Genomic DNA, 13712 nt, shown 5'->3' with positions numbered 1-13712 from the left:
GTGCTGCAGGCTAGATAGTAGCAACAACAAGAATGATGCCATATATTAGGGGAGATATTACTTCATAAGGCTCAAGACTAGGCAGAAGTAAAAGGTTATGGTTAAGGTAAGGTTGGGATCAATGTAACAGACTTTCAGGAGTCAGGTTGCAGTTGGATTTCCCTTATTTTTTTACTGCTACTACTAATAGCAGGACCACTTTTGTTTTTGTTGTTGGTGCTGTTAGTGAAATAATGAGAAGAACTGCAGACACAGATGATGGATTCTGACCAGGTTTCTGGCACTGCCAACCTCAGCAGGAAGTTGTCAACTTTTTCTAATAGTGGGTAATGGTTAGAATTCATATTAACCCCTGATTCTAACCATAACCATAACGATAACATAACCATAACCATAACCATAATCATAAACCTGTCAAGGTTAACAACTTCCAGCTTATACTGTCAATTTCCTGCCAAGGTCATTAGTTTGCCATCTTTGTCGACAGCGAGGTCTTTTTGTATGTGCATTGCTACATGACTAAGTAGCTTAATAATAAAATGAATAATCAAAAATAATTATTTAATCATTATAGTAATACTCTCTTAGAGGAGTTTCTTAGCCTATAGGTTTAATTCTATTAAAAATGTGTGCGTCTCAGTGGAATATCTCACTCTGTGCGGACTTAATGTTACATTAGAATGTAGTGATCCTAGTATGACTGTATTGGTCGTGACGGGTTGTCCTGTCCTGCTTTTTGCTCGAAGGCGAGTTAAAGGATCTGATTGGACGACAGGCGGGCCGTCATGCTTGTGGGCGGGGCTTGATGAATAACAGTACAGCTCCATCTTTGCGGGATTTGACAGCTGGGAGCTTTGACCTGTGTCGAAGAGGACCGCAAGCCCGGGACCGAAGAAGTACAGCAGGCTGCTCACAATGACTACAACAGCTTAGAAACCTGTTACCGTAAATACAGACAGAGGGCTTGGACATTATCAGACAGCAAGACCATTAATTCACTAAAATGCCTAATTTCAGCCGTCTCCCTGGACTGACGGAAATTCAGCGGACCTAATTGGACACATGGGCTCAAACTGAATCCGTTTTGGTGAATGACACTGTATCAGAAACCCTACGTGATAGCGACAGAGAGACACACACGGAAGTGCGGCCATGGCTGACAGAACTGCCCCAAACTGCCACCTGAGACTGGAGTGGGTGTACGGGTACCGGGGACATCAGTGCCGCAACAACCTGTACTACACCGCCGCCAAGGAAATAGTCTATTTTGTCGCTGGGGTGGGAGTTGTGTACAACACCCGGGAGCACAAGCAAAAATTTTACCTCGGGCACAACGATGACATAATCAGGTATTGTAATGACACACAGTTACACACTTGGTTTCAGCACCTCGGGCAGCATCAGACTGGATCCTGTAGTGCTGGTGTCACCTTGTGTAATGTGATATTTTCCATAGGGAGCCCAGGGAGCACACGCCTACAAAGCAACATCCCATGAGGGGTTTGGTGTCTTGCTCAAGGGCAGATGCTCCGAACCAGCCGCCCCAGACTGAAGGGTGGTCTCTCCACTGCTGCCACTCCTCATGTACAGGGCCACTTGATTGTTACATTAGGGTTAACCATTACATCTAAATGAATAGTTACATCTATAAAATTCGGGGTAAAATTTTTCAAGAACTTACAATGATGCCTAAAAAAACTACCAGTCCAAAACTCTAATATATTTAATTTGTCATAATATCACAATGAGAGAAAGAGAAAGAAATGTGGAAATGCTTCATAAAAAACTAAACTATCAATACTATCCAGATTGTTGACTATTCATTTTCTGTAGATTGTCTAACCTCTGAATCATCTACACCTACTGGTTTCAGTGTTATCAGTTAGCAGACATGTTTAAACATGTTTTCTGCTTTCCAAAAGCTGCAGCTTTCTGTCTCATCTATAGGTGATAAGGGGAGCAGTGACACTAATGTGGAAATCTGAAAAATGCACTTAAGCCTTCTACGTGTTGCAGGAACTCACCTCTGCATGGCCAAGAAAACCTTGAAGTGCTGGTTCTTTGATAAAACGCAGCAAAGTTACCATTGTTACATCACACTTGTAATGAGCCTGTGTTTCTGACTGTTTCTGAGCATGCCATAAGCAGTGACCTGTGTCCAATGCTCCAATGCTTGTGTTGACAGGTGTGGGTGGGTTGGCCTGGAGATGACTAGCATTATATGCTGTGTCGGTAGTCAGCTGGACTCCTGCTCCATTATTAATCGGACAATAGAGACACTAACATGGCCCTGCCCTGAATGTGAAGTGCCTGAGTTCAAACCTGGGCTGGAGGACTGAACTGCAGTTTGAGATTTGAGGCAAAAAAATAGTAAATTGATAATCAGGTCACATTTATGATCAAATGATATGATCACATCATTTGGTCTTTTGTTGCCCTATGTTTTTTTTTTTTTCTGCAGCCAAGTTTGTTTTATTTCATGATACATGATAACTACATGAAAAGGAATTGGAGAGATGAACATATTTACAGTACCAGCTATACAGATATTTCAAACTGTTTGAAATTGTTGACACAGTAGGTGTCAACAATGATGATGGTCATAATAGTCATTTTAAGCCCAGATCTCAGAGGTGAGTTTGTGCAGCTAATCCCCAGACTTGTCAAATCGTTCTATGCCACAGCAATCCTCTGCAGATTCAGTGCTGAATAACAGTCGGACTGCTCTCACGTTGCACTAACTCATGTGAAATAGATGCAGCCCCCTCAGATAACACTACAATTCAAATCCGTCCCTCTTTCGGTTTCCCTGTCTGTTGCTCTTATTTTTCTTTTTCTTTGCTTACTTCAATTGCTGTTACACATATGTTGGCGTTTTGTCTTAATTGCTGTCCCTGTTCCTTTTGGTTTTATGTCATCCTGCAGCTTCTTTTCTGGGAGTGGTCTCAGTGTGTGTTGGAACGAATAGGCAGGTTTTCATTTGATAGACTGTGCTGTCCATGACGACAGACAAGGTTGCAAGATAATCTGGGTTTCCTTAGCTGCTCTGTGTTTTACTAATGTTTTTAAGGCATCTAGATTCACAGGTTATTGGACAATAACATAACAAAGTAAATATTACTCCTGATATCCTGTAATTCAAACACAGTTCACCACAAGGTGTATTAGTAAAATGAGCAAACAATTTTATAAACCAGATTTGCTATTCTTTCATCAGATCTTTCTTTTATTGTTATTTATCACACATGTGCTACTTGGGTATTTATTCCAGTCTAACACTCACAGAACCTGAGGCTGCTACAAATCAATACTACAAAGCCTAACCTCTGCTTTTCGCAGTAATGTTGACATGCAGGACATGTACTCACAGACCTGACCGATGGACAGGAACACATACAGACCATAAGCATACACACTGAATTTAATAGGCCACACTGTTGAGTGTGCGTAATACTATTTAGGTACCATGACCACTGAAAATCCATTAATCCATTTCTGGTGGAGAAAGATGGAGGGAAAATTAGAAAGGAACATAGCTGTGCCATCAATAGTCTCTCAAACGCTGGTTATCTTATGTCGTCTCACTCATCACTTCAGATCCAAAGATGTCTACAGCCCTTTCTGCCCATGTTTTCAACCCCCGTGCAGTTTGTAGGGCTGAATGCCAAATGTCACCTGTTAAATTTGCCAAAATGATTAAAAACTGTAGTGCCAAGAGGTGGCACCAAATGTTTAGTCTGATTCTTAAACCTTGTTAGTCTTATTTGCTCATTCTCTGATTAGATTTTTTGGGGCCTATATTAATACTTTGTTGTTGTTTTTGTTAAAATAAAAAAAAAAAACCTGCTGATACAAAGTATGGAATTAATTATAGTTTCAAACTTGAGGTTTCTGAATACACATGGATGTTTTTTATGGGCATCGTCGATAAATGTAAGGGCTCTTGAGATGCTTGCCAGAGTAAGAAATAGGAAAAAAATCACTTTAGCTGCTCACACTTAGGTTTTTTTAGTTTTACCTCATCAGGCTATTAAAATTATTCAGGAGAAACAGCAGTAACTCGTTGGTTGAAATAATCACAGCCTGTGCAAGTGAATATGACACAATTAAGGAGTCGCAAGCGATAAAGGAGGCAAACCTCATTTACTTACTTTCTTACATGCTTAATTATTTACCAGAATCTAAAAACAATCTGTTGTATGCTTTATTTTCTGTTTTGGCTGACTGATGTTCTTTGTTGTGATGGTGAGCGAGAGTTAATGAGAGGCTGTTATGGGTGCAGGGCTGAAAGGCTCTCTCGTATTACAATATCTTGTTATCTTTATGACTGGCCTCAGCCAGAGTTATGGATTATAGATGCCAGGCTGAGGCTGGTCTTATTTCAGTGAACTCAGAGAATATTGTAGCATTGTTGTGAAGAATATAAGGTAATGGCATAAACAAACTCTGCGTATAAATGTGTGACCTAACATCAAAAACACAAATTGGACAACCATATACTATAGAATCATTATAATGAGTTGAACATATGGAATGGAAAATATGCAGTTTCTAACTATATTTCACGTGAAACAGCTCCTGCGAATTAGGTGAATGCATGGGAACACTATCTATGAGAGGTAATGCAATTCATGTAACTCTATGCATATTCCTTAGTTTTAATGCTGAGTAATAGACAGGTGCAGTGTGTGGTGAGCAGTTTCTTCCAACTGTCTTCTGCTTATTTTCCTGCTGACTTTGGTCTCGATAAATATTCTCTATTCTCATTGCTGTACTCAGACATTTACGATTGCAAGCAGATTTTGTTATTTTTATTCAATCCTCAGGCTCATAACTTTTTTATCACCACAACCACAAGGAAAAGGCAGAAATAGCTCCCACAAAGAAGATCTAATCAGCACATCATACCAGTAACCTTTACTGTTGGTGATAATGCTGCTTGTTCTTCTTACACTTGCACGTAGTTCCAGGTGCTCAGTGCAGAGTGTCAGTGAGATGCTGAGGTCTCCCACTCATGACTGTGAGTACCAGGCAGCGTGGTCTCTAAAGAGCAAAGCTGTCGTCTCCAATTAGGATTCTCCAGACTTTACTTACTTAACGTAAGAGCGTGATTCAGCATTGTTGTCACTTGGATTTCAAAAAAAAAAAAAACTGGGACAGATGTTGGTTTTATGTGGTGTTACGAATGTTTTACACAGATGAGATGGAAGTGGCTACATGTGCTAAAATGTACACTTATCCTCACTTTACCTTCATTTACATTGGATGTCAGTGATGCCAAATTATAGATTATTATAGCATATTTAGGAGTTAATAATGACAGTATTTATTTATCTAATATCTTAATGTTAATACTACATATACTGCATATACAAAATTTTAAGAACTAATGTTAGTGCTTTTAGCTGATATTTACATTCTGAATACAATGATTAATTAGTTTGTGCTAATTTTACTAAGATAAAGTCAATCACTACAATAATCAACCAGCACTTATTTTGATGAGTAATTGTAGGTCTTTTGTAAAAAAAAAAAGTCAAACTTTATGTAGTTTCATTCTCTAAATCCTCTGTCAGGATTTTGCTGCTTTTATGTTATAGTAAACTGTTTAGATTTGGGTTTTGGCCTGGAGGGCTAAAAGACTCCAGTTTGGACACTTTGGAAATTGTGATGGTCATTTGTTTTTTAATTTTCAACATTTTATAGACAATTTCTTGATTAAGCCAGGAAATAATGTATAAATTAATTCATTATTAAAATAAGAGTTAGTTGGAGCACTGCAAATAGGTTTAAATATTGAATTGTATCAAAAAATCCTAGATGATATGAATCAATTGGTTATTATCCATAAAATGTACGAAAAAAGATAAAAACATTGCAATTTTCCCAGTGCTCAGTATAAATTTGTCAGATTTATTGTTCTGTCTGGCCAAAACCCAAACATACCGAGTATACACTGATATAAAGCAGAAAAGAGCAGGAAATCTTCACTTTTGACAAAAAATGTGATTATTTTTTTTCTTTGAACAGATTTTTTCAGCACTACAGTCTATAGACATTATTTTCCTGTTTAATTACATAGTCCAGTCATGCTGGTTTTCTGAAATATTTGAGGATTAAACTCAGCAAATATTTTTGTTATATTTTTAGTCTGTTCAGCCTGAAACCACCCCAGGGTCTTTGCCCGTGTCATTACCTCTTCCAATTTTCCATTTTAGTCACAGTCCTGAGAAGCATCCAATGTATAGTGTGAATCAGATTTGTTGAGGGTCTTTCATCATTCCTGCCATATGTACTATAACTGTCTCAATTATGAGTTAAAAATAGATGGTTTTGTTTTAATCACATTGACTAAAGCATTTATTTATAGTATAGTGGATCAAAGGAGTAAAGATGCACCTCATGCCCTTCTATGTGGTTTAGTTGTCCCTCGTCTCTTCCTGTGCTGCGTCTTTGCATGTGCACTGTGAGAAATCAGCTCTTCAGGCTGCTTATTTGCCTCATATCTCCATTAAAACAGGCTGTTTAATTGCTGCAGCATTTAGTGAGTTTTGTACAACCGCGCTTGGCAGATGGAAGACAGCCGCATCAAACAGCCGTAGCCTATATCAAACAGAAGAAGCGTGGTGATGTACTGCAGGCTAAGTCATTAGCAGTGGCATTTAGCAAGCTCTGTAGCTGACAGAAATGTAAGTGAAACAGTGATCTTGCTGCAAAGACTGAATTAGTTTTTAGAAACAGTAAAACCCAACAAATATTAAGGCTGATAGGATGTGAGACATAACTAAAGTTAAGGTCATAATAAGTAGCAGTGCTTTCTGTAATTACTTTTGACCTGAGATTGAGTCCAAAGTTGTCAGATTTATTAGTTAATCTTTTCTTTCATGTTGTTCCCGGGTGAAAACAAACAGATTCGCCATGCCTTACCTGCGTCTGCCAAAGCAGTTTTCTCTGCCGTGTCTGTCTGCATCTCAAAGTGTTCCAATCATTTTTCTCTTCCTCTGAGTGCTATTTTTAGCTGCTTTGCTCTGATTATATAATTCATAAAAAGCAAGATGAGAAATGGTGCTAGATTGCAGTGGGGTTGGACAAAGAAGCTGAGGTGATGAGCCTGAACGAGGGTAGGTGTGAGGAGGACAAAGATCCGGACTGCCACGTTTAACCCACCTGAGCTTTCAGAGCTTTTACACCACTGAGCTTTATCAATACCACTACCACGGTTGCTGTGTGTTGTGAATGCAGATGAGGTGTCAGGCAAGAAAATTCAGACTGAAAACTTTTTAAGGAGAAAGATAAAAAAAAGAGACATTGAATTAGGTGAAGAGAGTAAAAGTGGAAGAAGTCCACGTTGGTCGTGAACTGCTTTGACTCAGCAGGTTGATGCTGCCTGGCCCACAAAGACTCTATGGCCTGCTGTCTGTAAACATGCCAGGATTAGAATTTCTGGAGAACAGTTGGCAAAACAGGCAGCCTGATTATAATGGAGGAAGCTCCATCACAGCAGGAAATATATAGGCCAGGACAAGGCAAGAGGAAGAATTACCCATTGAATCACTCAGGCCTGCCTGGAATGTGACTGGCAGGTGCAAAAAGGATGGGCGGAGGAGGTGGGGGGGAGTGACGGCTTTATACAGCAGGCTGTTCGTCAGTGGAGTGGGAATGCTTGTAGCTGGGGGAGGTAAAAGAGGGGTGGGGGGGGCTTCAGAGGGGATGTTACGTAATACTGGTACAAACATATGCCTGCTGATGGGGGCAAACTCCAGATGAATTGGAAAAGTGAAAGAGGCAGAGAAAAGGTCAAGGTCAAAAAATTAACAAATTCACATATTCACCAATACTGCTTTATACATGCTATGAACACCCTGTAGACATGGACGTATCCAGACCGAGTTAATTGAACCATGTCACCTCATCAAGCTGACCCTCTGCTTTCCATACTCAAAATGATCATGGACTTAATGTGTTCATTTCATGCCAGTGGTTTTTGCTCTTAGGGTGAAAGTCATGTCTGCACTCTGCACACACAAGCACACAAAACGCTAACGTTAACCAGATGTTTTTTCTGTAACTCTCTCTCTCTCTGTACAGTTTAGCTCTGCATCCAGAGCGTGTGCTGGTGGCCACAGGACAAGTGGGCAAAGAGCCTTACATCTGTGTTTGGGACTCCTACACCGTGCAGACTGTGTCCATCCTCAAGGATGTGCACACTCATGGCATCGCCTGTCTGGCCTTTGACCTCGAGGGACAGGTACTACTGTGACCGGAAGAATCTTCACCCAGTAATCGGCATTGTACTGGATTTGCTTTAAATCTTTGCACTTTTTTTTAATATAATTAGTTTCAAAGTAGGTGTAGACAAGGCTGAGTCTAGTGGCATCAGTCAAAACTCCATCCAATAGCTCCAGGCTTTTTGCAGCTTGCATGATGGGCTGAGTTTGTGAATGACATATCTGTGATTGCTGCAGCATTATTAGCTGGACAGCTGCACCCCGAACATGCTCTGCTTTGCACATTGTACAAGAAAACCTTCAGCTGCTCTGCTTGTACTATTACATCACAGTTTGACAGCACCTGGCAGTGTTCAGGTGTGAAAAGATTTAGCACATGGTAATGCTTAAAATACTCATATGAAAATAAACAACAGAATAGCCTACACACGCACATTTTTTGTTAGTCACTGGGACAAACTCGTTTTTTAGTCTTTTTGTATAATCTCTTTAGCCAGCTCTCTGCAGACCTGCCACCACTTAATGTTAACACACTGCAGCCTCCACCGGATGTTGAATTGGACTATAAAAATCGATACTGCGTGGAACCATCTTTAGGTTTTTATCTTTGCATGTCTCTCTTTTCCTCCCAAAGGAGCTCTCAGAGCAGAGTTAAACCTCCTGTATTTTGCAGTAGAAGACAGGGAGATGACCCTGTGCTATTTTGCTGCTCGGGTAGAGAGCTGGGGATTTAGATGGAATGTGACAGTGTTTAAAGCCAGAGGAGGCTCCGTCGCTTTTCAGTTTAGCAGCTCTATTTACTTTCCATTTCTCCCCCTTCCGAGATCAGGGGAAGTCAGAGCTGAACACAGGGACAATCCCAAGGGATCCCTGGTGCCATTATCCTATCTATCTATTAAAACAATATCAAAAAACGCACTGATATTTGAGACATCCAGATATTTCAGCAGGAGATTTAGTTTTTCTGTCTGGTACAAAGAGAACAACTCATGACTTTGGTTTATTCTTGCTGTTCTAACTCTTCTTTCCACTTGTCTACTGAAGTTAATTTTTATTGTTTGCCTGTATCTTAATTTGTACTTGCCTGGGTTGAGACTATTTCCACATGAAACTCCCTCAAGGACATTGTACAGCCATGCTAGCAGCTCTTGGACTTAGACACAGTGGTGCATTAACCAGAAAGCTATACTAACATATTTACCATCTTCGCTTTAAGTATCAGCATGCTAACATTTGGTAATTAGCTCTAAGCTCATTGGATTGTCATCAATTTTGACCTAAGCAAAAAATGCAAAAATTGTATAGGATCACCAAAGTTATTACAATTCATCCTGAGGGGGACCTGAATGTCAAATTTCATGGCAATCCACATTTTACAACTTATGGTGCTACACCATGACAGTGGTCACCACAACAGTAATGTAGTAAGTAAGTAAATTATTTTGCACAATGAACTTTTTCAACACAGTTTTACTGGGTTTCCTAAGGCAGGACCTTTAGCTTGTCAATAAAAACACAGACTTCTCAATTCCAAGTTAAAACAAATGTCTCACCAGAGACAGCCAAACACTGATCCAGCTGTGCGTCCAAGAGAACATCTCCAACCATGTAAAGCAGGCTGCAGAGTGGACAAGGATTTCCATAAAAGCTGCTCTCTTCTCTTCTGCCTCACTGCTGCTGCTGCCTACTCACTCAGTCAGCTAGATGAGGCTCCTCCAGCCAAAGCACTCAAATGTGCTCACTGGAAGTGCTGGGGGCCAGACAACTGCTCTGTTCTGCTTTGTAGCTGTTATTAGTCCGTTCACTGTGGCCATGCTACATTAGAAGTATCTGTTTATTTTTGCAGTGATTAGTGCAACAGACCGGAGTCTGTTCAATCTGTGATGTGACTTTTTTTTTTTTCCCTTCTTGCAGTGTTTGGTGTCTGTGGGCCTGGATTCCAAAAACACAATCTGTGTATGGGACTGGAGGAGAGGGAAGGTTCTGGCAGCTGCCCCTGGACATACAGACAGGGTAAACACTTTCTTCTGGCTACGTCACAAGCTCAGTATCGACCCCCTCGGTTTGCTATAAATGCAGGATGGAACGGCTGCCCAAAGGGGATATAAACAAGTTAGTCCTGATTGATTGTGAGCTTTCCAGAGCTTGTCTGAGAGGGCGCATGGCTAATTAAAAGGAATTTTAAAAAGATGAAATACAGGCAGCTGTTCTTTTCTAATTCAGCCCACACGTATTATAAAACAGCCTGTTCAAACACACACACACACACACACACTTTCCTCTTTTCATCCTACTGAACAAATGTGATCATTACAAGTCTAGACTGGACTATGATGACATGGTACTTGTGTTAAAATAAGCTCATATTTAATACATTGTGTTTTCTCTCCACAGATATTTGACATATCTTGGGATTTGTACCAGCCAAGCAAGCTCGTAAGCTGTGGTGTCAAACATATCAAGGTACAGATGCTTCCTGGTCTCTGGGCCCTTTTTGTGTGCCTTTTCTTCTTTATCTCCACGACCATATCAACATCTTAAAATAGATGTATGCAAATTCATTTTATTCCAGAGTCCATGGTTATTAGGCACTTAGCATAAGTAGGACAGGCAGTGACTCATAGTCTCTTCTCTCAAATTTGTAGTAATCTGTGCTGCAGAGGGGGAAAATGTTCTCTTTTTATGGCTGTCCTTTTCAGCTCCCCTCATTCAGCTTTTAAAAAATGTTCACTGTTCAGACTGCAGCTGTGCTTGCTTCCCTTCTCAAGTCTTCCTCTATCAATTCATTTCCACGTAACAGTGGTGTTCATAAATCTTCAATGAGTACATGCAGGGTGTCTTCACCAAGCCCTCCCTTGAGGTATGTAGTATTCCTTTAGTGCCACCGCCATTAGGAAATAACAAGGAGTTCAGAGCCACAGAGGAAGTGTATTTCCAAAACACTGGTAAGAGACTGATTTATGCTCAGATAGGAAATGTGCCCACTGACCCTGCAAGTCTCAACATTGCATTATGCTTAAGTGGGTTTGATGCAGTCAGGAGTTTTAGCCTACTCTGCGTATTTCCCAGTGGTGTAACATCTCACTGATGACTCCCTCATCTCAATCCAGCTTGACCTGCCTCCTCTCGTAGTAATTCCACTCTGAACTCTTCCCGCAGTGCGGTCACACAGAAACCCCCTCTGTCCCCCACCCCCACACTCCTTCCTGAATCCTCCAGTCTTTCCCTCCTTTTTGGTTTTCTGGTGCCAAGGCAATCCAGCAACTGTCCCACATAATTCCCCAGCCTTCCCCTATAGACCATGTGACATCTGCTCCCTGGTCTTGTGCTCGCTTAGTGATTATAGCACTCAGAGCATCCAGGAGATTTAGCCTCAGTAATCCACTCACAAGCAGGCTGAGGAAAACACAACCTCTGTGATGAGGACAGAGTCTGTTGGCAACTCTTCGTATCATAGGTCCCCTTCCAGCTAATCATATAGTTGATTGTATTTTGCATTGTTGTCTTACTTAGATAATAGAAGCATGTTGTATTTTGGATTCATATCCATTTTCTCATTTTTTCCTGTGATGCTTTGTGAGGCTGTGAAACCACAGGTTAGGAACCACTGCTGTAGTGTGATTTTAAATCCTGCACAATCATCCATTTTGCAAACCATGCTGATTTTTTTTTTTTTCAAAAGTAGTAAAGAATTTATTTCTGTAGTCCCCATTTATTAGTCAATCATCAACTTTCATCATTTGTGTATCACAAATACCACCATCATTAGTGAACACTAGACTGTGTTTGTGATGTGCTGCAGTGGGCAAATTTGTGTTATCTGTTCTGATAATTCATTCAGTCCTATTGCATTTGCTTCTTGCTGTTGTGTTAAAGTATGTACAGTATGTTTTACTTGTGTCACTGCCAAAAGGTGGCTGATTAAAATTTGCTTAAATCTAACTCTGGTCTGAACTATCAGTTGGGATATTTTAGTTACAAAGCTAAAATTTGTGTCACATTGCCACAACCTGCCACAGAGGTGAGCTTGGGTTTGACACCATGTGGATGAAATGACAGCAGCTTTGAGGAACTCACCTTACAACAACACTGACAGCCAGACATCTAATTTTCCTTACAGCATGCTGCCAAAGGGTTGACCTCTGTTAATGCTCTGACAACATTCAGGGTCACTCAGGTCTGACAGGGGGTATTATGAGAGGTATAGAGGGAGTGATGGGTGGCTCATAAGTTACAGCCCTTTCTGCATTAATTATATTTAAAAGGTTTTCAGTGGAGTGCAGTAGAGTGTGGTGGAGGTAACTGAGTGAATGGCTTTAAAATGTATCAATAATCCTGGGTTAAGAGGAGCAGATTCCACTGTGGCTGGGGTTTTTATGTTTGGATAAAGCCACAATGGTTACTCTGTCTTAATTTCTGCAAACTCATTCTATAGTATCTTTTCACCTTCCTACTGTGCGCTCCCTCTCCTTTGTGCCTTTCTCTCCTGGTCCTGGCCACACTATAAACCCTTCCAGCATCCCATCTCCTCTCAGTAATTCAGCAGCGAAGGGATTAGCTGGTGCCCATGTCTCGCTGCCTTATCAGTTGCAGGCAGGGAGGGCTGTGTAGTCATGCCGCATCCATCCACGCTGTTTCTGCAACAGGCTGGGCGAAAAAACCCTCACCCATCTCCTCCCTAACCAACCCTTACACATTCCCAACACTTGACTCTTCCACCTGCATATACGCTTTCTCATATTATTCACACACCCATGATCTTCACTACTGATGAGCCCCACAGACCCGCACACTGATGAGATGGGTACAAGCCTCAGATGTTTGATGGCGGTGCTCTATCGGCAGCTGTGATGCCTGTTTCTGATAATCGATCCCTCCTGTTAGCACATATCAGCCCTATCAGTCTAGAGGACAGGTGTTAGTGAGGATGGGTAGGTGTTCACTGTCGAGGAGCTTATTTGTTCATTCTGCGAGAGTTTATCAGGCCTCTGCAGATTACGTGCACCACCACCTAAAATGTCATGTTTTAAGGTGTAGCATTTATTATACTTTTGCAATGGAGCAAACGTCAGCTAATGCAGAGGTAAATCCTCCTTTTAGGTAGACCAGAAAAGGGGCTGGCAAATTGTCATCTTCCCGCTGTTTTCCAGTGATGAGTGTGTCTCGGTTTCACATGCTGACGGCGGTGTCTCAGCATTCGAGACGCCCTCCATGCGCTTTCTATGATCTCATCTCCATGCAGACAGAGCGTCTCTCTTTCGCTCTCTCCCCCTCCTGTTGGATTTATCCCTCAGACAAGGCCATGCCCGTGCATCCCAATGACCTTGCTCATAAATAATGAGCCTGCACATATGCGTGCATGTGTCTGTGTCTGTGCATGCTGAGCAGGAGCAAGAGTTCCCAGTGTGACATACAGAGGAGGGAGGGTGTGGGGGGGTCTATGTCTATGTCAGTCTGTATGGTCTTTGTGTGTGTATGTCCAAG

General features: G+C 41.2%; 1 protein-coding gene across 2 annotated transcripts in view; it reads left to right on the top strand.

The window, feature by feature from the left end:
* The first annotated feature begins 807 nt into the window (after nt 1-807).
* The window catches only part of eml5 (EMAP like 5), a 33689-nt gene continuing 20784 nt past the window's right edge, over nt 808-13712 (top strand). The window contains exons 1-4 of one of the 2 annotated variants that reach the window (XM_026298692.1): nt 808-1349; nt 8089-8248; nt 10143-10241; nt 10623-10691. In XM_026298692.1, coding sequence (XP_026154477.1) covers nt 1153-1349; nt 8089-8248; nt 10143-10241; nt 10623-10691 — 525 coding nt within the window. In that variant the 5' untranslated portion in view covers nt 808-1152. The remainder of the gene's footprint in view (nt 1350-8088; nt 8249-10142; nt 10242-10622; nt 10692-13712) is intronic. The other variant, XM_026298699.1, reaches the window with a different exon arrangement.

Source organism: Mastacembelus armatus, chromosome 22 (genome assembly GCF_900324485.2).
Source record: "Mastacembelus armatus chromosome 22, fMasArm1.2, whole genome shotgun sequence".
Taxonomy (NCBI): domain Eukaryota; kingdom Metazoa; phylum Chordata; class Actinopteri; order Synbranchiformes; family Mastacembelidae; genus Mastacembelus; species Mastacembelus armatus.
This window is presented reverse-complemented; position numbering and strand designations above follow the sequence as displayed.